At 35.0% G+C, this 22,550-nt stretch overlaps 3 protein-coding genes across 4 annotated transcripts; 1 reads left to right on the top strand and 2 right to left on the bottom strand.

The window, feature by feature from the left end:
• Positions 1-962: 962 nt before the first annotated feature.
• On the bottom strand, positions 963-2,869 carry LOC131010402 (glucan endo-1,3-beta-glucosidase, acidic-like). Its single transcript, XM_057937903.1, has 2 exons — positions 2,627-2,869; positions 963-2,037 (listed from the first exon to the last, which is right to left on the bottom strand). The coding sequence occupies exons 1-2, from the start codon at positions 2,694-2,696 to the stop codon at positions 1,082-1,084; spliced, it is 1,026 nt and encodes a 341-aa protein (XP_057793886.1). The 5' UTR covers positions 2,697-2,869; the 3' UTR covers positions 963-1,081.
• Positions 2,870-6,819: 3,950 nt separating this feature from the next.
• Positions 6,820-13,295, bottom strand: LOC131010401 (B3 domain-containing protein Os01g0723500-like). Of its 2 annotated transcripts, none has more exons than XM_057937901.1 (7): positions 12,841-13,295; positions 11,447-11,981; positions 10,994-11,127; positions 10,108-10,525; positions 9,838-10,004; positions 7,778-8,109; positions 6,820-7,099 (listed from the first exon to the last, which is right to left on the bottom strand). In XM_057937901.1, the coding sequence occupies exons 1-6, from the start codon at positions 12,904-12,906 to the stop codon at positions 7,816-7,818; spliced, it is 1,614 nt and encodes a 537-aa protein (XP_057793884.1). In that variant the 5' UTR covers positions 12,907-13,295; the 3' UTR covers positions 6,820-7,099; positions 7,778-7,815. The 2 variants fall into 2 exon arrangements, with proteins under 2 accessions (XP_057793884.1, XP_057793885.1); XM_057937902.1 differs by having other exon boundaries at positions 9,838-9,968; positions 12,841-13,279.
• Positions 13,296-19,160: 5,865 nt separating this feature from the next.
• Positions 19,161-22,422, top strand: LOC131010400 (ent-kaurene oxidase-like). Its single transcript, XM_057937900.1, has 8 exons — positions 19,161-19,649; positions 20,241-20,401; positions 20,579-20,740; positions 20,829-20,969; positions 21,072-21,326; positions 21,404-21,568; positions 21,659-21,853; positions 21,959-22,422. The coding sequence occupies exons 1-8, from the start codon at positions 19,502-19,504 to the stop codon at positions 22,289-22,291; spliced, it is 1,560 nt and encodes a 519-aa protein (XP_057793883.1). The 5' UTR covers positions 19,161-19,501; the 3' UTR covers positions 22,292-22,422.
• Positions 22,423-22,550: the final 128 nt, after the last annotated feature.

Raw genomic sequence — 22,550 nt, 5'->3', positions numbered from 1 at the left:
ATTTATTATCAGTAAAAGTATCATTTACGACTCGGTCTGCATGCAGGCCCGTACCTGAGGGCATGCTCAACATGCTGCCGCATAGGGCCCCAAATTTTTGGGGGCCCAATTTTTTTTTTATATATAGTATATATAAAAATTATTTTTGTCAAATAGTATTTCAAAAATAAATGCAATAACTGAAAAGACATTCTAAAAAAAAGTGAATCAAAAAATTTATCTACGATCAACTATGTCGCAAGACATGTTGAATGGGTTGGCTATGTTATCAATTGAAAGAAAATTGGTTGATCAGTTAGATTACACAAACTTGATAAATACATCTGTCTCTAAAAATGCAAGACGTGTTATATTTAGATAAAGTAAGAAACTCATCCCTATTTTGAACTAATTTTTGTTGTATTATTTATTTTTTCTCAAATCCTAATATTTTTGTCTTTTTTATCCTTGCTAGATATACAAGAAATTAAATTGTGTTTTGGTTAGATATTGTGGGGACAGATTGCATTCAATATTGTTGCTATGGTGAACCATATTATAAGGTATTTATTTACATAGCTTCGTCTTATGAAAGTTCTTTTCTTCATTTAGATCATATTGTTAATGTTGAATTCTTTAGTAACTTATATTTTCTTCTCTTTTGATTGAAAACTCTTTTGAATGATTGGTTGAAAAAGTTTACGTTAATATATTATTGTTGTTTCGTCAATATAATTTTTTTTTATAAGGGCCCACTTTTTAATTTTTGCTTAGGGCCCTGTGAGATACAGGACCGGCCCTGTCTGCATGATTAGGGAGCCCTGACCAACTCAGAAAATCACCTCTCTGCAACACGTGGGCCCGCCTCTATCGCCTGAAGGTGAAAGTGAAACCAGCCTTGAATATGTCTCACGGTGTATCAAGTTACTACATTAAAATATGAAATGCAATAGATAAAGCTTCTTGCTACAAACACATGGGTATGTTTAAACCTTCAAATTTGATGCGGTAATAGTAATTGTATGGCGAAATAGCAACCTTATTCAAATAGATGGGGACTAGCACAGAGTCCTTATTAGAAGGTGTGTCTATATGTTTAAAACTAATTAAAGCTTATTGGGTATTTGGGTTGTCTATTGGGCCTAAAAAGCCCGAAATTCCTCTCATAGTCAGGCCCGCCCTTCTGATTCTCGTCAAACATAGCAAAAATGTAGGTCTCAATGGCCCGGCCCGGCCGTTTGGGAGTCCCAGTCTTGACACGCTGAATCAAATTATTGTTGTAGATCCTGGCGTAATCAATCGTGGTGGTGTCGCCCCCCGCGGAGGGCCAGCCACTCTCCGACACGACGATCTCGACGGCCGGGCCGCCGCTCTTCTCGAGGGCGGCGTACATGGCGTCCAAGATGGCGTAAAAGAGATTGTCGTAGCGTATCCCGCCGGGCACAGTGATTCCGCTGTTGGGCTGTAGAAGCGCGTAGTTAAGGGCGATGCTCCCTTTGTTGCCAATGTAAGAGAAGTAAGTGTACAAGTTGACGAGCAGCGGGGCCCGCGTGTCGGCCAGGAAGCGCACGATGGGGTTGAGATACGACGTCACGTCGGACCTGAACACCCCGTCGGCGGGCGGGTACGAGGTGGCCAGCACGCCTGTCTCGATGGCGGTGGAGACTCTGATCTGGTTCCCCAGCCCGGCGGCGGAGATGGCGTTGTAGACGTTGCGCATGGCCGGGAGCACGAACTGCACGTACTGGGCGGTGTCGCGGATGGGGCTCACCTCGTTCCCCACGGCGATGTAGCGGAACCGCACGTTCGGGTAGTTGCGGACGTTGGTTTGGACCCAGGCGTTGGCGTTGGCTTGGGAGGCTGCAAGCCTCTGCAGGTCGGTGTTGGGGACGCCGAGCATCAGCTCGATGTTGGAGCCGCGGAGGGCGCCCAGGGCGGCCTGGTTGGGGTCGTACAATCGCATTCGCCGGATGTTGTTCTGGTTGTACAGACCCACCACGTCGCTCGCCGCCGGTAGATTGTTCCCGAGCATCCCGTAACACACGCCCGTCTGACCAACTGCATCACCTCAACGCTTGTCTTTACATATTGTGTACCCATATATAATTATCAACTAATTAATATTCATATTTTGTTATCGTAAAGTAATTTAAAAAATATACTAATACATACTCCAGTTTTACATTTTTACTCTTATTATCATAATAATTCACTATCATAAAGTTATTCTCTAGTCTTGAATTGACCATATTTCGTTTACAATTCATAATTATAGGCTTTTTAATTTTTTTTAGTTGTAAATTGATCTTATTTTATCTATAATTCATGTTCAAAAATCATGTTGATCCTGAATTGACCTTATTTTGCTCATGATTCACAATCACGAAGCTTCTTCGTCATTAAAATTGACCTTATTTTATATATAATTCATAACCACGAAGCTTCTAAGTCATGAACTAAAGATTAATCGGTACTTTAAATGAAAAATACTAGTATATAATTGTTTTTTTATCTGTACGATTATTTTTTATCATATTATAATAACACGATGAATATTTTGATATATTAACTCTAATTTTGCAGAGGAGATGAGAATGTTGAGTTTTGGAATGTAATTTGAGGAGAATGTAGGATAAAGATAGCTAACCTGTGAAATCCATAGTCGCCATGAGGAGCAGCGCTGATGTGAGCATTGCAGACATGAAGCGAAAAGCCATTGAGAAGGAAATGAGATGACTTACAGAAATTCTGTTGATGAAATATTTTAATTAGCTCCACCTCCTTCTTATAGAGGAGGCTACGCCTACAAATATAGGATTGTAATTTTAATTAGCTGATTAATGGCGGCTGAAAATTTTCTTCTGCCAAACTAATCGTCCGTATATGGGATAATTCTCCTCTATTTTTTTATGTTATTATATCTTATTATTATATTTATTATTTTAATAATATTTTTTATATAAAATAAAACTTATTATTGTATTAATCTCATTTACCTTGATTTTTATTTTCTTTTAAGACTTTGAGTTGTTCTATTTGAGCTTATTTTTCTTTTTGAATAATCATTGTACATTATAATTACTATTAAATATATTCACACATCTTCGCACTCTTATCTTCCTAAATAACATTGCCAATAGATTGAAAAAAAAAAGGCCAAGTGAAGTGGGACATATATAATAATAATATTATAAATTACTACTATTTTAGTTTTATTTCAAAAAATTATACTATTATACTTTAATTTTGAATTTATCAGTACTAATAAATTATTTAACTAATCCCACTCAAAAAAATTATTAACTAATAAAAGAGAAATTAAATAATTATGTACTTTAAATAGGTGGAATAAATCATATAGTTAATAATTGTAAACTTAAATGAAAAATATAAATTAGTAAATTATATTTTTTTAAAAATGAATAAAAATAAAAAAAATAAAAATAAGAAATTTCAAATTTGATACAGTGGATCTCAAATGATATAGAAATACGGACAAACTAACAATTTGGAACGACGAATTAAATTATATTAAATGTTTTAATATATAGATATTTTCTTAGGTCATATTCGGACTTTTCGCCTTTTACATATCCAAAATTTAATTCGATTAGCCGCCTTTAGAAGTACATTTTTTCTCTCTTTTGCGTCGACAAATTGTTTTGAAATTTCTCAAATTATTCATCGTTTATCTGAGATATTTTATACTGTCGAGATAATGTTCGAACAATATCTAAATTACAAGATGATTAGTCTCTATTGCCATCCTTTGAAAAAATTGTGATAGAGTCCCCCCACTCATGGTTTATCTCAAATATTTTATACTGTCGAGACTAGTGGTAAATTATGTTGGTCGGATGATTAGCGTGTCGAGCTAATAATATTCAATTTATTAAGATTACTCAACTTATCAAGGATATATCCACAATTTGAACACAAATTCGGTACTTAATCCGAATACAACACAAATTCAAATATGACAAAATATTTTCTATGTTGACATACATGTTAATGACATGACATATAGTTAAGAGCATCCACATTGGTATTACATGATAGCTTACTTGATGAGGGGGACCACATGGTGTAAAGAGGCTGCATTGGAGTTACATGATAGCTTACATGATTTTTTTAGTTTTGATTTTTCCATTTTTCATTTAAGTTTAATTACATAAATTTAAATCACACAATTTACTTCAAATTTAAATTGCATTAATTTTAAAATCCTAAAAATTACATATAGTCAAATTAAACTGATGTACATTTTGATTGATTTTAAAGTAAAATTTTTATTGTGATCTGGAGAATATGAATATTTTTTATTTAGATTTCCGTTTTGTGGAGTTTAATAAAAAAAAATCAACATGACATTGAAGCTTTTAAAAGATATAAAAATATTAAATAAAATAGATAATTTTTATAGTGCGTTATCGCTATTTGATGGTAAACATTTGAGTCGAGCAGATATAATTTAGGGTTCAGTAATTGGGCCGGAAGTAAATGTGACGCAAGACAGACGAGAAATTAACAAGTGTTAGTGGAAGACTTGGAAAAAATCTTGACTAAAGAAAAGTCCCAAAATTTGACATTGTGACTTGGAAGTCTAGTTAAGATTGAAATATTCTCCACCATTTACGCTCATTAGTCATTCCAATCCTCCAATTTTTGGGTCAAAGATCGTCTGCTTTATCATCCAAAAAATGGTTATGCAACATTACAATTTACAAATATAAGAATTTGTTATTAATCGAGTTTTTAGGTTTGACTTCATCGTCACCCGTCTTCAAAATTATTAAATTCTTCATATATACATATAAGAATTACTTATTTACCAAATATAAATCGAGATAATAAAAAAATTGTGCTTGATTTTTTCGGACAATAAGTGGCTTGATATTAATTTTAAGATGACTAGCATTTTGTCCATGTGGTGCACAAATTTAATTTTATATACTCTGATGTTGATGTCGCCAATCAATTACACTAGCTATTGTATACTAATATAACTAGCATTTGCACTCGTGCAATGCACGAAAAATATTTTTATATTTTATTATATATAAAATTGATTATCATTTTATTATTATATAAAAGTTCTAAATATAATTAAAAATAAATGTATTTTAGTTTAATATAAAAATAATAAAGAATAATTCATATTAATAAAAAATGATATTGTGAAAAAAGAAAACAATATAAGTTAAAAGATATTGAAAAAAAATAGATTTATTCAAAAAAAAAAAGAGGACAAAGGAGAGAGAATTTTCTTAAGTTTTAATATTTAAATAAATATAATTTTAAATTTTAAATCAAATATTTACATAACATATATCAAATTAAAGCTCTTGTCACGATCTTAATTTGATAGGCATATCAAATATTTTATAATTAGTCGAATTTCACAATTTTAAAAAAGAAATAAAATAGAAAAATAAGAAGTTAAAGAAAAAGAAAAAGAAAAGATGTATAACTTATAAATAAACCTTCAATTTTATTCTAACTACAAAATTGCCACTCAATTTTGAAATTGATTTGAAATCAATTTGAAATTTTCAATTTCATTTTTAATATAGTACAGATAATAATTTAATATTATAGATATTGAATGAAGAAATCGAAATACTTGGAATACATTGTAATCTCGTATATAGCATGACTTGTTAAAATCCGTATCTGAGATAAACATATATACTCTTTACAAGAGTGGGAATAAACCCCAAAACCAATTAAGTCAAAATAGAATTTTGCAATTTGCAGAATATTCGTTATATGCTAACAGATAACAATATACATTAAATGTTTAAATTGAATGGTTATTGTTTTTTTGGTTTGTGTGTGTGTGTTTTTTTTAATAAAACACGCTCTATTTGTCAGAAATGTATTATCATAGTTACGCAATAATGAAAATTAATGTTTTATTTAAATTATACCAAAGTATATATCACCAAGGAATAAATATATATAGAAATCCTATACTGTAATAGTAGTGTTTCATTTTTCGGTAGTCCTTTCGAACCCATCTCTTTGTTGGTAAAATCATTATTGGGTTGATGTTCGGTAACATTATAATAAGTAATTGGTGTATAATCAGTTGTTCATATTATAAATACATGAACTTTACTCATTTTTTAATATCTAACATGAACTTTAAATTCTAACTATAAAAATACATGAACTTACTCACTTTTTGGTATTTAACATAAACTTTAAAACTTAGTTATAAATACATGAACTTTAAACTTATTCAATTTTTAATTAATTTTTCATATTTTTTTTCAAATTAGAGTTTTTCATAAATTTTAAAACTTGGTTCATAATATCAGAAAAGTAAATTTATTTATCCTACTCCTAATAATATCAAAATGAAAATTGACAGATTACGTAAGATTAAATAGGTTAAACAACGCTGGTAGATGCTGAGGGACTCAAAGATCCTTCAAACGTATAGTATGAGATGAATGAAAAATGCAAACAGGTTAGAGAACTCTTTTCAAATTCAAAGCTCAGTTCAATTAATTAAAACAGGCAGCACATTTATGAAAACAGGAGTCATGGACTCATGGAGGTTAAAAGTTAAAACACAGAGCAACATCAAACTAAAGAAAGTATTCCACAGTAAACGGAAATGAAAATAAAATCACTCTACCACAAAACAAGTAGAACGCAGCAAGGAAATTTCAGGGTTGCCCACAAGGTTGTGGGCTAGCTCATTTCGTCGTTGTGAGCTTCGGCATGCAATCCATTACTGTGCAAAGAGCTAAAGGATGAAAATTTTGCTAAACCAAAGTCACATATAAACAAGAGACTAAGCTCTAATTGCTAACTACAAGCTGTACAGACTTAGCATCAGTCTCCCTGTCCAGTTGTCATTCAAGAAAAATCATGCTGAAGCAGCACTTGGAAAATGTAATACAACAGACCCTCACAGAGTGTTTCAAGGCAATTAATCTTCAGTTACAGACACCAACAACATCCAGCATAAGTTTACACTGTTAAAGAAGACATCTATAGTCAATAAATGTCTCTTCATTTCCTTTAACCAGTTATTATTCAGTAACAGTTCAAGTACAAATATGTGCAGCTGGAGGAGGACCTGCTTTCACAATCCTGGAAGTTCACTCTGCAAAAATTGGAAGTCCAGTTGAGAATAATATATAGCTTAATGAAACTTAAAAACAACAAATTCTCAAATCCCTTATTACAAGTTAACTCCCACTTTGTCCAATACTTACCAATCTCTTGATAAAAACTATAGCTCAACAAACAAGTGTATGGCAGAAATAAGCCAACCAAACTCATTTGATAAATGAAAATTCGTCAATAATACAACTTAAGTTTTGAAGGCATCAGTCGAAAGAAGAAGCCAGTAAAGAAAAGCTCACCTTGGTGAGAATAATATATAGCTTAATGAAACTTAAAAACAACAAATTCTCAAATCCCTTATTACAAGTTAACTCCCACTTTGTCCAATACTTACCAATCTCTTGATAAAAACTATAGCTCAACAAACAAGTGTATGGCAGAAATAAGCCAACCAAACTCATTTGAAGGCATTAGTTGAGAATAATATATAGCTTAATGAAACTTAAAAACAACAAATTCTCAAATCCCTTATTACAAGTTAACTCCCACTTTGTCCAATACTTACCAATCTCTTGATAAAAACTATAGCTCAACAAACAAGTGTATGGCAGAAATAAGCCAACCAAACTCATTTGATAAATGAAAATTCGTCAATAATACAACTTAAGTTTTGAAGGCATCAGTCGAAAGAAGAAGCCAGTAAAGAAAAGCTCACCTTGGTAGTTACTGTACATACCAATTGCCATCCAAATTTTATGGCATGGAAAGATTCTTTGTTCCATGCTGATAATTCAATCCTTTCTTCCCAATTCCACATATGTGAACACGCATTTCACATTTCCCAACAAGCTCAAAGATGCAAATATCTCCCATTTGGATATCATTATCACGAACAAAAGCCATCCACCCTCCACAGAAAGTATGCAGAGTCTGGACCTTTAGAGTGGGGATAGAATTTACGGTCCAGCATTTTCCACTTAAATTACGAAGAACAATCTCTGTTTTGCTGTTTGGCAGGTGTTCCATGGAAAACTGATATGGAATTTTCTGTATTATAAAGTAAGAAATTTCTCAGCAACTGATCAGGCAGCGATGTACGAGTTAAAACAACAGATCCGTTATATCAGAACTACGCACCACACAGTAGATACATGACAATGATATAGTAAATAAATGATTATACACCTTAGGTTACAAATGAACAACAGGACACAACCTCTTCTCCTTAAGAGGGTTGATCGGTTCCTGAATTATTGGATAAAGTTCAGAAACCAACAGGTTACATTAATTCAACATGCTATCAGCCTATCACCAAGGTCAATGAAGTCTTATAAGAGTTACCTATCTATTAGGGGGCGTTTACTTTTGAGGATTAGTCCCTATAGATAAAAATACTATAGGCTAATCCATTACATAGTTATTAATCGCGCATCGCGCACGCTCGCGCAAACCTGTCCTAGGGTGATCGCGCATCGCACATTGCGAATCGCGCGCTTTTTGAATATATCGCGCAGAAATATATAAAGACATAATATATATCATAATCATAAAAAAAATATCCATAATATGTCTAGTTAATATAAAAACAGGGGTTTTTTTCTTAATTTTTATAATCTGGCAGCTGCTCCTCGAGACTGCTGCTGTGAGTTGGAGAGAATAGGAGAGGAGAGAGAAGCTGGGTCGGTGTGTTGTGCTGCTGCTAGGTTTTTTTCTTAATTTTTATAATCTGGAGTCTTTTACTTCAATTAAAACTCTAATTACTCCTAAATTATTAAAGCCCATTTAAATTAAGGCTAAAATTCATTCAGCCCATGAATTTTCGCAGCACCTATGTGAACGCCACTTGCCAAACGGGATCCTATTCCTACCGCACCGCTTCAAGGCGGCGTTCAAGCGCTGTTTCAAATCATTTTTTAAAACATTGCATGCAGACTTCTCAATAGCGCACGCGATCAGCGCGACCAGCGAATAGCGCGCGCGAATGGAAAGTGCCCAGTAAATCGCGCTGCGGTGCGATGATTGTGCGCGACGCACCGCGACGCGCGATCGCGCGCGCGATGTGCGCTATTCATAACTATGATCCATTATTTACTAAGACAGACTGGAACTTTGGGATCTCAGAAGGCCCTTGATAATTCCTACCATTTGAGCTAATTGTGTTGATTCATATCCCACTAAAAGGGTGGGACTGGGGAAATCCTAATAATGAGGATAAAAATACTCAATCATGTATTGTATCAATCATGATAAGTAAACACGCCCTTATGACTAGAGTATCATAGTTCTATTAGTTTCTTCAATATTTATGCCTGAATAAAACTCACCTAAGCTACTTATCTTGCATATCAACTACAAGTCTACAAGAAGTAGAGCGACAATTGATGCAAGAGTTAACATCAATTAATACCAATGCCTTTCATTTTCTGATTTTTATAAATAAATTTCAAATTTTATATATAATGTATAAGACTTCCTACTATAAAGTTTCATGTGGTTGTGTGCGTGTGTTGGCCAAGCGGTAAGGGGTTAATGCCTAAGGCCAAAGGTCTTGGGTTCGAGTCCCCTGTGTGGCACGGCCTTTTAATTTCTTTATTTAATATTGTAAATTTATCAAAAAAAAAGTTCCATGTGGTCAACATACTTGATACAAAGAATAGAGGTATTGTCAAGTTCACACATGAATGCATACAACATATTTTGATTTGGTTTTGAGAACAAATATATGTTTGAAATCAAATAAAAAGAAAGGGTGAAATGAAACTAATAACTGCTCACCAGAGTGTATGAACCACTGATGTTGAACTTTTTCATAACTCTAACAAAATGGGGATAACTTGAAACGAAATATTGAGCAGCCATTTTTTCTTCAGGAGCAGACTTCATTGACATACAACCTTTAAGAGAACCTTGTTTTTCAAGGGAGCCAAACCTTTTAAGGATCTCTGTGAAATTTTTTGAATATAACAAAGCTCAATGCAAGCCTGCAGCATCTTAGAAAATGGAAGATGGAATAACACCTTAAGCATAAAAATGAGAGATTATCACCTGATTCCGTGACGCAATTATTTGATAGAGAGCATATAGCGGATCCTTTAATACTATGAGATGTTTCAATTTTTTTCTTTGATTTACGTCTTGACATTTTATTTGATGTTGTTGAGCAACCATTGCTTCTCCCTCTAAGATCTGCCTCACCATTATGACCATCTATCCCTTCCTTTCCCACTCTAAGAATTCTCACCTGCATCTCAAACTTGAGCAGAAGCTCAAAGATGCAAATGTCTCCTACATCAATATGGTTGTCACGTACAAAACTCAGCCATCCTCCACAAAAAGTATGTGATGTTTGGACTTTTGTTGTCGGAATTGAATTCACCGTCCAACTCTCTCCTCTTAAATTACGAAGCACAACCTTTACTTTGCATTTTGGCAGGTGTTCAGTTGCAAACTGATAGGGGACATTCTGAAAAGAAATCAAAACAATATAAAAACAGTAAATACTAGTGCAGAAAAAAAGGAACTGCAAATGCTTAGGAGGTCTGGTCCTTCCAGCACATCAAAATAATGCTACAAGTTGCGCACTGAAGTGGCTGCACTAAAGCAAAATCTATAAGATATTATGTCTACATGTCATCAGCATACTATTCCCAAGAGGACTTAAGAAAATAACAAACAGAAGAATTAGTAATTTAGAAGAGCAACAGCAGCATTAAAAGGAGAGTTTATTAAGAAGTAAAACATAAAAGACGATGAAAACGAAAAGAAGCTTCGAATGTTGGCCAATGCACTAACTCAAGGCATTATTCCCATAAATTTCATTCTTTTTTTTTGCCTAGTGTCATCCACTGCTGAATAACTATAATACAACATACAGAAAAAATGTTTCAACAATTAAAAATGAGAAGAGTCAAGATAGCAATATAGCACTCACCAGAGTGTAAGAACCACTTATGTTGAATCGCTTCATGACTTTCAAAAAGCTGGGGAAAGACGATTTGAATGATTGGGCAATTCTCTCTGCCTCTGAAGCAGACAACAGTATATCTAGATTTGTGGTTCTGCGATCTGCATCAAAAGCCTAAAATATTGAATAAAGGTAAAGACAAATAGGAGAACAAAACAGACTCTCATAATGCTACGAGTTCTTTCAAACTTATCACCAAAATCAATTAGTTTTAAAAATAGCATAATTTATAACGAATAAGATGCCAAAACCCAAGTACTATACAATGTATTATGTCAATGATAAATATATATTGGCCATTGGCCATTATTAAATTTGTATGGATTTAGTAATTATACGGATTAAAAGAAACTCAAGGATTTCAACAATATACTCCCACAATACCATAGCCTCACACCTAGCACTTTTAACCAACACTACCTGCATAGTCACGTGGAACAGCTGCGAGAGGTAGAGCAACTGTAATAGCATTCTTCATGTTACTGTTGCCATCAGCTTGTTGCATCCAATCTTCTGCGTTGACCAAATTTGTATGGTTTTCATGAGCATCACACATGCTATCAGACTGTAGTTGGGAGCACCTCATCTTTTTGGGAACTCCTTCAATAATGCTATCTAGGAGAGCTGATCTTTCCCTTTCTCTTTTCTTGACCACATTACTATCATATCTACTCACATCTTGGCTGCTTTGAGCAGTAAATGCAGCTTGCTTCTCACACATGCTCCGGTCAAAAATTTGCAATGTGAAATTTGAATCTCCGTCATACCTAAAAACTATCGAATCACCGTGTTCAAGAAAGTGATCTTTCACAAAATCAGCCCATCCATCATTGAGGAACAAACCGGTTTCAACCAGAATCAAATCGACAAACCAACTATTCCCACTAGGACCTACTAAAACTGCTGTCCCAGGTGCTGTTCCTTCCATATATTTTACAAAGTTACATGGTATGTTCTGAGGGAAAAAGAGGCGCATGTGATCAGTAAAATGAGGGCAGAACTACTTGCAGGCTTGCAGCCAATGAAGTTAAAATACTAATGAAATTTATATGCATACAAAATTATATGTGGAACCTTCCACATTCTAAAAGATAGTTCATACAGATGCTTCTTACAAATGGTTCACACAAATGAAGTCTATACTGAACCTTTGGTGTGTGAATTGCTTAATATATTTGAAACAGAAAATAGCCTAGGTCAAAGATAAATGCAGCACTGATATTATAACAAGTAAAGCTATGAAAGTTAACATTGATAGCAGCCCTTTAGTTCTTCCATTGCATACACAGAACTATAATCTAGCATCAAAAAGCATAGCTTCTACATCCTTCTTCAGTTCCAAACTATCCCCAAGCCCATCAAACGCCATTATTTATCATACAAAGAAGAAAGATTTCCATATTCAGGAACGACAAAGGGAGTGGTATAAATAGACACTCAATACGCCCCAATATAATGTCTATTACTTTTCTGAAACTGGATATATATATATATACATATAGTAAGGTGTCAGACAATGTTGAGGTATTGCATGTCAATCAGCTCTTTCATTCTTTAATGAAAAAATGCGGGTGTCTAATCCAAGTGGAAAAAGTGAATCTGAAAATCAACTCCCTAACCTATAATTTCAGACGCTTAAAGATTTCATTCTGAACCATCAGATACAATCTTGAACCACATTACATCGTAACCCACTTATTTAATTAAATTTATTCATAAAACAAGCAGGATATAGAAAATAATAGACGCACACTAGCAAATCATCCACATCTATATACATATAATGGGAAAATTTGCAGAAAAAAAATATTTACCAGTCTTTCAGAGCAAAAGGATGGGTCAAAACCCAGAAGAAAGTGAGGCCTCCTCAGATTCCACATATTTGCTCTCTCTCTCTCAAACCCAGAAAAATTCTTGATTCTGTTGCAACTCACATCTCTTTCAAACCCAGAGAAATTATTGATACTATTGCAACTCACATCTTTTCGAATACTAATTCAGAGTTCAGAAGATGTTATGAAGGAATCGAGAAAGCAGACAAATATAGGTGAGTGAACGAATTGGAATTTGACGAGAAGGGTTTGTAGCATAAAGAAGAAAAAACTTTCTAATTGTTTAGCATAAATAAATGCGAGCCCATGAAGTGATCGTTTGCGTGGGTCACAACAGACGACAACCAGGCGCGTGTATAGAGAGAGGGGGTAGCAACGCAAGGGCCTTGGTAAACCAGATGATCCACCATTTCAATCTTTTTGAGGGTACCAATTACCATTTGAATCTTTGATAATAATAATAATAATAATAATAAGGGTTAATTACGCCAAAAATCATAAATTTTGGGCCAATTTTCAAATTTGTCATGAACTTTTTTTTTTATCAAAAATTCCCTGAACTCAAGGGGTTGAACAATTTTTCCATATTTTTTTGCTCTGGCGAAGCTCTGAGCTGACGTGTCGCTTACGTGATAATACCAAGCTGACATGTCGCCTACGTGGTAATACCGAGCTGATGTGGCACGTACTTGGAAAAACAATAAACAAAAAAATAAAAAAATTCATTATTTTCCCTCCCCCTTCTCCAAGTCGGCCGGTGGACCGGTGCCAAATGACTGCCGCTGTCTTCCTCCGACGGAATACCACCTTCGCCTTCCTCCTTCTCGCGTCGTTCCAGATCTCACGCCGCCTCCCACAATCACCAGATCAGTCGCCTTCCTCTTCCGCCGCATCGAACCCCTTCTACCGCCCTCTCTCTCCACCGCCCTCTACCATCACCATCACCAGATCCACCGCCGCCAACCACCCACGCAGATCCATCGCTCAACCGCCCTCCACCACCATCATCACCAAATCCACCACCATCATCACTAAATTCCATCAACACCAAATTCACGCAGCAGCAGCTCCGATAATCGAAGAGCTGATAATTCACGTCAAACGACGTCGCTTCATTGCCAGAGCTGATAATTCACGTCAAAGACGTCGCTTCATTGCCATAGCTGATATTTCATTGCCAGAGCTGTTATTTCACTCCATTGCCAGAGCTGATAACACTCGCAAGGCCGCAAGAGCTCTGTCGGTCTTATAAGCTCTGGCGATGGAAATCTACTCTGACGGTCTTGTCAGACCTCCGCCGCCGCCGTCCACCGTAGACCTCGCATCATTCCAGAAATTCTTCTTCTCCCCATACCTCCACCGCTGCCGTCCACCACAAACCTCGCGCCGTTCTTCTTCTTCCCCAAACATCCATCGCCGCCGTCGACTTCTTCTCCCTTAAAAAATCTTCTTCTTCCCCAAATCTCACGCTGCCGACCTCACACCTCATTAGGGTTTGCGTCCCCTTTCGCGCGGCGCCACCACCCGACCTCGCACCACCTTTCATCGCTCTGGCGAGATTAAGGAATGAGAGATTTGGGAAACTAGGGCTCTGCAAAACTGAGGGCAGGGGCGGTCCGGTGGGCGGCTCTTCGCCGAAGTTCGGAGAGGAGAGGACGGAGGCTAGAATTTGAGGTAAAACGACGTCGTTTTACGCCCTACTAAACGACGTCGTTTTGGTTCCCGTCCGGCGGTGCCATATCATTTTTCAGGTCACTCAAAAATGCCATTCCAGCACTCAATTTGGGGATTTTCGAAAAGTATGGAAAAATTGTTCAACCCCTTAAGTTCAAGGAATTTTTGATAAAAAAAAAAGTTCATGGCAAGTTTGAAAATACGAGCAAAGTTCATGGTTTTTGGCGTAATTAACCCTAATAATAATAATAATAATAATAATAATAATAATAATAATAATAATAATACACAAATTTTGGTGAAAATTGTACTCCAACTAGGGTTGTAATTTTCATCACATGAATTTAAATTTTATTTTAATTTTTTGTTGAGTTTGACTTTTGACCAAATTAGTGTTTAATCTGATCCAAAAAAAAATAGTTTTTTAATTCATATTTAATATTTTGATTATTTGTTTATTATATTTGCATATAATATGAAGATTCGATTAGGGTATGAATTAAAAATAATTTTTTTATTAGATTAAACTCTAATTTCGTCGAAAGTCAAACTCAGATTAAAAATGTAACTAAATTATAAACTCGTGTACTTTTTGGCTTAATTAAAAGTTAGTGTGAAAATTACAACTTTCATCAAAGTTCGTATATTTTTTGGCCATAATCCATTTAATAATTAGAGTGTATTAAATTATTATCAAATTTTGTTTTGTATATAAATTTAAAATATAGTGTGGTAATTATTAAATTCTTTGTTTAATTTAATTTTGGTCAAATTTATTGCTAACATAATTAACCAAATAACCGACTCAAAATAATCGACGAGAAAATAAAGTGATACATGTGATGGCACATCGTAGTCACCATTCGTAAGTATGTAAAATCATATTATTCATCTAAAACATTGTCAACAGTAAATTTTTCCAAAATTTCAATTTGTGGCACATTCAGATTAAATCAATGTCAATAATAATTTTTGTTGAAATTCAATTGGTAGCAAAATTAGATTAAATCAATAGTTCGGTAATTATCACGCTACATTTTAAAGTTTGTATGCAAAATAAAAAATTGATAAAAATTCAGTAATTTATATACAATTAACCCTTGGTGAAGGCTGTTCCGACTAGGGTTGTAAACGAGTCGACCAAAGCCCGAATACTAGTAGGCTCAAGCTCGACTCGTTTAAATATTTTGGTGTTTTAGCTCGGCTCAAGCTCGATTCGAGCTTTTATCTTATTGATCGAGCTCAGCTCATCACCTAGTTACTAAGCTGAAACTCAAGCTCGATTCGAGCTCGGCTCGTCTGATACTCGACAATGTTGAATTTGAGTATGAGCTCAATTCGTTAGATGTTCCTATACATGATGTTCGAGTTCAAACTCGATAAATATTCAGGAAAAACTTCTTAATCAATATCTTACTCAAGTTCAAGTTCAAGTCGTTTAAGGTTTATGCACTAACTAAATTGAATGCTCGATTGAAGGTTTGTGAACAAACTCGCAAACATGTTCACGAACAATCGAGTATGAACATGTTCACAAGCTCAATGAGCTGAGTACTGTCAGGCTTGAGCTCGACTCTATAAAATTATCGAGCTCGAAATTAGGCTTGAGTTCGGCTTATTTATTATCGAATCAAGCTCCAAATGATCTTTCTTGAAGTTGAGTCTTGAATAGATTGCGAGTGGCTCTGTTCATTTACAACTCTAATTTTAACCAACACAAATATTAAGCGTGAAATAAAATATACGGACCTGTTAAACGGAACTCCGGTCTTGCTTTAACACAAACTGAACGAAATAGAAAATAGCTTCGCTGGAATAGAGCTTTTCCGACGTCTTCTAGCGATGAAGTGGTGAGATCTTCTTGAGCAAATGTGAGTATGTGAGGTGGAGTTTGAATATTTGAATGAGAGAATGATTTTGAATAACTAATGGTATAGAAATGTAATAAATGAAGAGGAATCTTAAACTTATATGGATTTGGGTAGAATTTATGCTTAAGTATTGAATGTGTTTTTACAATGATGATTTTCATGTTCTTTATGAACTATTACAATTGAGGGGTATTTTAGTAATTTCATATGTGAATTCGGAGGGGTATTTCCATCATTCCAGCTATGTTCCTCTCGAGGTTGAAGGATAGTTTCGTATCTTTAAATCTCTGAGTGTCACGTCGGTCGACAACGAATATTCACCTGCCTCCATGTGTCAATGGTTGACTACATTGAAGTACGATTGTACGACAATGAAACGAAACGATAAGTCAAAAGTGCAGCCACCCAAAGTTGTTGATCATATATAGCGGAGCATGTAGATTAACCAAATTGATGAGGTTAGAGTTCAACCACCATAAACCTAACTACAATGTATATATATGTACCCGTTTAAAATGTGATTAATTATCATAACTCATTTAAATTTATACCTTACTAATCAAAATCAACAAAATATAAACGCTCAACATAATTTAAATCATAGCCCTCAATATGCAAAAAAGAAATACTTAGTAGTATTAGTTATAAGTCTTTTTCCTCAAAAAAGAAAAAAGTAGTAGTTGTAAGTTTTCACATTAAGGTTTCTTATTTAAAAACTGTTTCATATACTCCCTCCGTCCACGAAAGAACTTCCTATCTTCCCTTTTTGGGACGTCCACAAAAGAACTTCCTACCTATTTTTGGACTATACCCCACCACTTATAATCCTCTTACTTTTCACTTTTCACAACTCTCAATATTAATTATAACACCTTTTCACCACTCCCAATACACTCAACTACCTTTTATCCACTTTCAATACACTCAATAATATTTTTTCTTAAAACCCGTGCCACTTCCTCCTAGGAAGTTCTTTCATGGACGGAGGGAGTATTATTTAATTTGTCTCATTTCAATATGTTGTCCTGTTTTATTTGGACGTCCCACTTTAATAGGTTATTTACGAGCCCCATTTTTGTACTTATTTTTGTGTCGGGTTTAAGTCTAGATCAAGTCATTTTATTGTGTTTTTGTAATTGGGATGACACATTGTAAAAAGGCATGATGGAGGCGGAAATGGCACAATGCAACTGAATTCTAAGACTGTAAATGACCTGAGATACGATATTGGTACCCCAAGTTAAGACGGTAAGAAGTTCGCGGTATGAATAAGCATGAAATGAAAGAACAGTCATATGCCAACTGCTTGAGCAAGACATCAAGGTTTCTTTCGTAAGTACTGCTTGAAATAAGAGGTTTCATCCATGGTAGACGAAGAATACAAGATGAGACAAGTCTTCTTCTTTTGCGCCGCCTGAGTTTCTTCATCTTCTTCTTTTATGTTCTTCATGTCTTTTTCTTCTTTCTATCGCGTCGTCTTTTTATTTTTCTTTTTCTTCATCTTCTTTTTATAGCATTTTCTTCTTCTTCTGCAAAATAGCTTCATCCTCTTCTTCTTAATTCTCATAAACAATACCGGTGAAAATTGTATTTTCAGAATTATGTAAAGTTGAATGCTTCGATTGTCCCAAATCGCTGGAGTGAATGCGTCGAAATTACAATTATAGTGGCGTCGGAAATATAGCACCATTTCTTCTTCTTCTTCTCTTTTTCTTTCAACGGGGTTATTATTCAAGTTCTTTCAAAATAGTTATCATCTATCTAAAAAGATTCAAGAAATGTTCTTTATGTAGTGTTTAAGCATATCGAAGTTAATTTTTATTCAAAAGTTCAATCTTCTCCTCAATTAAGAAGAAAAAAAAATTCAAAATTTTGAAAATTTCTTATTTAAGATAAATTTGTTGGTGTAGTTTCTGGATTATTGCTGAAATTCATGTTTATGTAATTTGTGTGTTTTCAAATGTGTTTGATTTTGGATAAAAATTGCACTATTGTTGATTCGAAATCTAGGAGGAAAAAAAGCTGAATTTTTGCTTCATACACGATCTTTCAAATATAGATAAAACTTTGGAAAAATAACTGCTAAAAATTGCCAGGAAAATATGACCGTTGAACTGGTCTTTTATATTATATATAGATGTATGGTTAAGATTGAATTAAATGTAAGTCAATGATGATTGTTTTTGTAATTAGTGCATATTTGTGAGGATAAAAGATAAAGAGAAGATGAGAAGTCTATGTCTTGAAAAGAAAACAGCGTTATATTTTTGTGGATGTTAGAAATGATAAAAATATCATACTTTTCGTAGACGAATGAAATATTAATTTTTCATATATATATAATCTTTCTTTTAAAATGCATATGCTATATTTTATTTAGCAATTTAGGAAAGTAGTAAAAATATGTTTTGTGACAAGAATGAGAAAAAGAAGGAATTGAAATATTCATTTAACAACCTCACAAAGTCACAATAATGAAGTGCAATTCAGTAATGAAGTACAGTTCATTTAGTATACATTTTCCTTCCACTCACTAATATATGAAAAGTCACATACATTTGTAGTAAAATGGTGTGTATATAGTGATTATCAGAATTCATTATTATAAAGATTAATTTATAGCATATGAAGTTTATGCGGCAATACTAAAATTACTTTAGTGAATTTATTATTACCAACACCCTTAACACATGTTTGGATATAATCTTTTCATTGATGGTTTTATTCCTCTTATCACGTGATGAAATGCTTTGTGACATACTCCATTACTTTAATTTCAATAGAATTTGCTACTCAATTTTTAGGGAAATAAATGATCAATCCGACGGCCCAAGTCCCAACTATGAATGTTTAGTGCAGAATGCTACTGCCCACTCAGACATACATATGTGATTTCTCAGTATTCAATTTCCAAAGAGTTTGTGATAAGGACAGCGATTCTGGATTTATTTATTATTGGCGTTTTATCCTTCAGCATATTGTTGCAGCATATTGGGAATCAAAAGTTTTATATATATATAAATCAGTAACCCAAGGGAGTGATAGTGAACCAACAATAGTCTAAAGTTTCTTTTTGCTGTTTTCGTTTTCATTTATCAATGGATACACTGCTGAGTCTTCAAGCTGTGCCGGTGGCCGCCGCTATCGGCGGACCTGCGGTGGCTATCGGCGGAATCACTTTGTTTTTCATCAGAGAATATGTCAAGGATCAAAGGAAAAAATCTTCCAGCTTCCCTCCACCGCCTAGTACTTTCTCTCTCTCTCTCTATATATATGATTTCTTTTGCAATGGTAGCTTATGAGCTTTGCGGCGAAGTTTGACTTTAGAGCTCAGATCTCTACACTTCAAATTCGTGGAAGTAACTGAAATAGCAATTTATATGTATAGCTCAAGTTGCTGATTGTTAAACGAAAATATAGGCTCTCTGTTACATTAATGGTTTTTAGTAAAGCTGTCTCAAGTTAAACAGTCTAATTTATTTTTGATCCGACTCTCATATTTTACGCCTGATCTGAATAAGCAAGATGCTGCAGTGCAGATTCTAATAAAGATTTTTTTTTTTTTTAAAGACTACAGAGGACTGAGATTGTATATATAATTAATCAGTGATTCAAAACTCCCTCATGTATTTTTTGCCAAAGTAGTGATCATTATAAGAATCATTCTTTGACAAATTTTGGCACATCTCTTCGATGTAAAATATTCCAGCTTATATCAAACATATTCGATGTACAGAAAAACGACGATAAATTCTGTTTAGCCATGTGGTGTTGATGTCAAATTATTTCGTTTGTGATAAGGGAATGTTAATATAAAGAATGTGGGTTTTGATGCAGAGGTACCAGGCTTACCAGTAATTGGAAATTTGTTGCAACTAAAAGAGAAGAAGCCCCACAAGACTTTCACCAAATGGTCTGAGAAATATGGTCCAATATATTCTATAAAGACAGGCGCCAGTACCATGATTGTGCTCAACACTAATGATGTTGCCAAAGAGGTCAATTTCTTTCTGCTTGTCTCTCAGATTTGCATGTTTCTTAAGTACTTTAGTGCCCCAAATTTGTTCATGAGAACAAATATTAGCGAATGATAGATGCTATCTTCAAGATTTTCAACACAGTGTTTGTAGATTGCAGAATACATACTAAGCTATACATGATTTGTCTTTCTTTAGGCTATGGTCACGAAATACTCATCTATCTCAACTAGAAAGCTGTCAAAAGCTTTGACGATCCTCACTTCTGATAAAAGTATTGTTGCCATGAGTGATTACAATGAATTTTACAAGGCAGCCAAACGCCATTTGCTTACAAGTACTCTTGGACCTACTGCTCAGGTTTGTGCTTCCTAGAGGCTTGTTCGTTGCTACATTTGTGTATATACAGCAGAGGAGACTAACATTGATCATGCTCTGCTTACTGCAGAAACGCCACCGTGTCCACAGGGATTTAATGATAAATAACATATGTGATCAGTTTCTTGCTCATGCCAAAATGTATCCTTCCGAAGCAGTAAACTTCAGGAAAATATTTCAGTCTGAGCTCTTCGGATTATCAATGAAACAAGTGCGTCTGCCTACTTTAAATGCCTGTTTTTCCCCCTCCTTTAGCTTCATGTTCTTACCAAGACTTTAAACATAACAAATCTCTCTCTTTAATTATGCGTAGGCTATTGGAGAAGTCGTTGAATCCATTTATGTGGAGGACCTAGGCACCACCTTGTCAAGACAAGAGATGTTCAAGATACTAGTAGTTGACCCTATGGAAGGTGCCATTGATGTGGACTGGAGAGATTTCTTCTCCTATCTCAAGTGGATTCCTAACCAACACTTCGAAAACAAGATTCAGCAGATGCATTTCCGCAGGGAGGCAGTCATGAAGGCCCTCATCGAGCAGCAGAAAAAACGTATTGCTTCTGGCAAGGTACATATATTTCTCTTTTCTACATGCGTAGTTGAAGTTTGTTTTGAAACTGCTGTTAACAATAAACGAAACGGCAGGCAATCAACTGTTATCTAGATCATCTGTTATCCGAAGCTGCAGACACATTATCGGAGCAGCAAATACTGATGCTTCTATGGGAAGCCATCATCGAAGCATCGGACACGACGTTAGTGACCACGGAATGGGCCATGTATGAGCTTTCTAAAGATCAAAATAGACAGGTGACATCTTGCTTTCTCCCTCTCTAATATGATTTACTAATTTGTGTGCCGGTATTAACTATATATTATTATTTCCTTCCAATGAAATAGAACTATCTGTTGTCGGAAATCCAAAATGCCTGCGGATTCGACCAACTCAAGGAGGAAAAGCTATGCCGGCTACCATACTTGGCCGCAGTTTTCCACGAAACACTGCGAAAGCACAGCCCCGTCCCGGTAGTCCCGCTGCGGTACGTGCACGAAGAAACGCAGTTAGGAGGGTATACCATTCCCGAAGGCAGCGAGGTTCCATGTTTTTTTATTTTTTGAAGTGTCTTACCAATTGAGTTGCACTTCGTTGTAGAAACTTTGATGTCACGTACAAATTACGACAAAGAATCTCCTTTGCAGATAGCTATAAACATATATGGATGTAACATGGACAAGAATGTGTGGGATAGCCCTGAAGAGTGGAGGCCAGAAAGGTTTGTCTCCGGTAAGGATGATACGACGGAGCTGCACAAGACGATGGCATTCGGCGGGGGGAAGAGAGTATGTGCTGGAGCTCTTCAAGCCATGACAATCTCTTGTATAGCAATTGGTAGATTGGTGCAAGAGTTGGAGTGGCGACTCGGTGATGGAGAAGAAGCAAATGTAGACACTTTGGGGCTAACTACTCATAAGCTTCATCCTTTGCAAACAATCATAAAGCCACGACTCAGGGATCGTGTGTGTGTCTCATAGATTCGGATCGGATGAACTTTGTTTGCAGTTATTTTTCCTATTTTCTGAAAGTTTGTCGAACTCTTTTGTGCTATTGCATGGGAAATTGTGTAGTCTTTTACTGGACCACACCATCCCATATTCTCATCTTACGCCATCTTTTTTCTAGAATAATTTATGGTACGAGAGCATCTCCAATCTCTCCTTTAATGTTTAAGGGGTTGGTCTTGCCTCCTTAATTTTAAAATTTAATAGTATTTCATTAAAATTAAAATTGTCA

The sequence above is a fragment of the Salvia miltiorrhiza genome, chromosome 2 (assembly GCF_028751815.1).
Source record: "Salvia miltiorrhiza cultivar Shanhuang (shh) chromosome 2, IMPLAD_Smil_shh, whole genome shotgun sequence".
Taxonomy (NCBI): Eukaryota; Viridiplantae; Streptophyta; class Magnoliopsida; order Lamiales; family Lamiaceae; genus Salvia; species Salvia miltiorrhiza.
Note: the sequence above shows the minus strand (reverse complement) of the source record. Positions and strands in the feature narration are given on the sequence as shown.

Bases quoted from the DNA above. Each gene is read 5' to 3' on its own strand.
- LOC131010401 (XM_057937901.1), bottom strand. From the start codon at position 12,906: ATGTGGAATCTGAGGAGGCCTCACTTTCTTCTGGGTTTTGACCCATCC. The intron at 10,005-10,107 runs GTGATAATCTCT...AAAATTTCACAG, and splicing joins TAATTGCGTCACGGAATCAG to AGATCCTTAAAAGGTTTGGC. The intron at 8,110-9,837 runs GTGAGCAGTTAT...TTTATAATACAG, and splicing joins TCAGTGGTTCATACACTCTG to AAAATTCCATATCAGTTTTC.
- LOC131010400 (XM_057937900.1), top strand. From the start codon at position 19,502: ATGGATACACTGCTGAGTCTTCAAGCTGTGCCGGTGGCCGCCGCTATC. The intron at 19,650-20,240 runs GTACTTTCTCTC...GTTTTGATGCAG, and splicing joins CAGCTTCCCTCCACCGCCTA to AGGTACCAGGCTTACCAGTA. The intron at 21,327-21,403 runs GTACATATATTT...ACGAAACGGCAG, and splicing joins AACGTATTGCTTCTGGCAAG to GCAATCAACTGTTATCTAGA.
- LOC131010402 (XM_057937903.1), bottom strand. From the start codon at position 2,696: ATGGCTTTTCGCTTCATGTCTGCAATGCTCACATCAGCGCTGCTCCTC. The intron at 2,038-2,626 runs GTTAGCTATCTT...GAGGTGATGCAG, and splicing joins GGCGACTATGGATTTCACAG to TTGGTCAGACGGGCGTGTGT.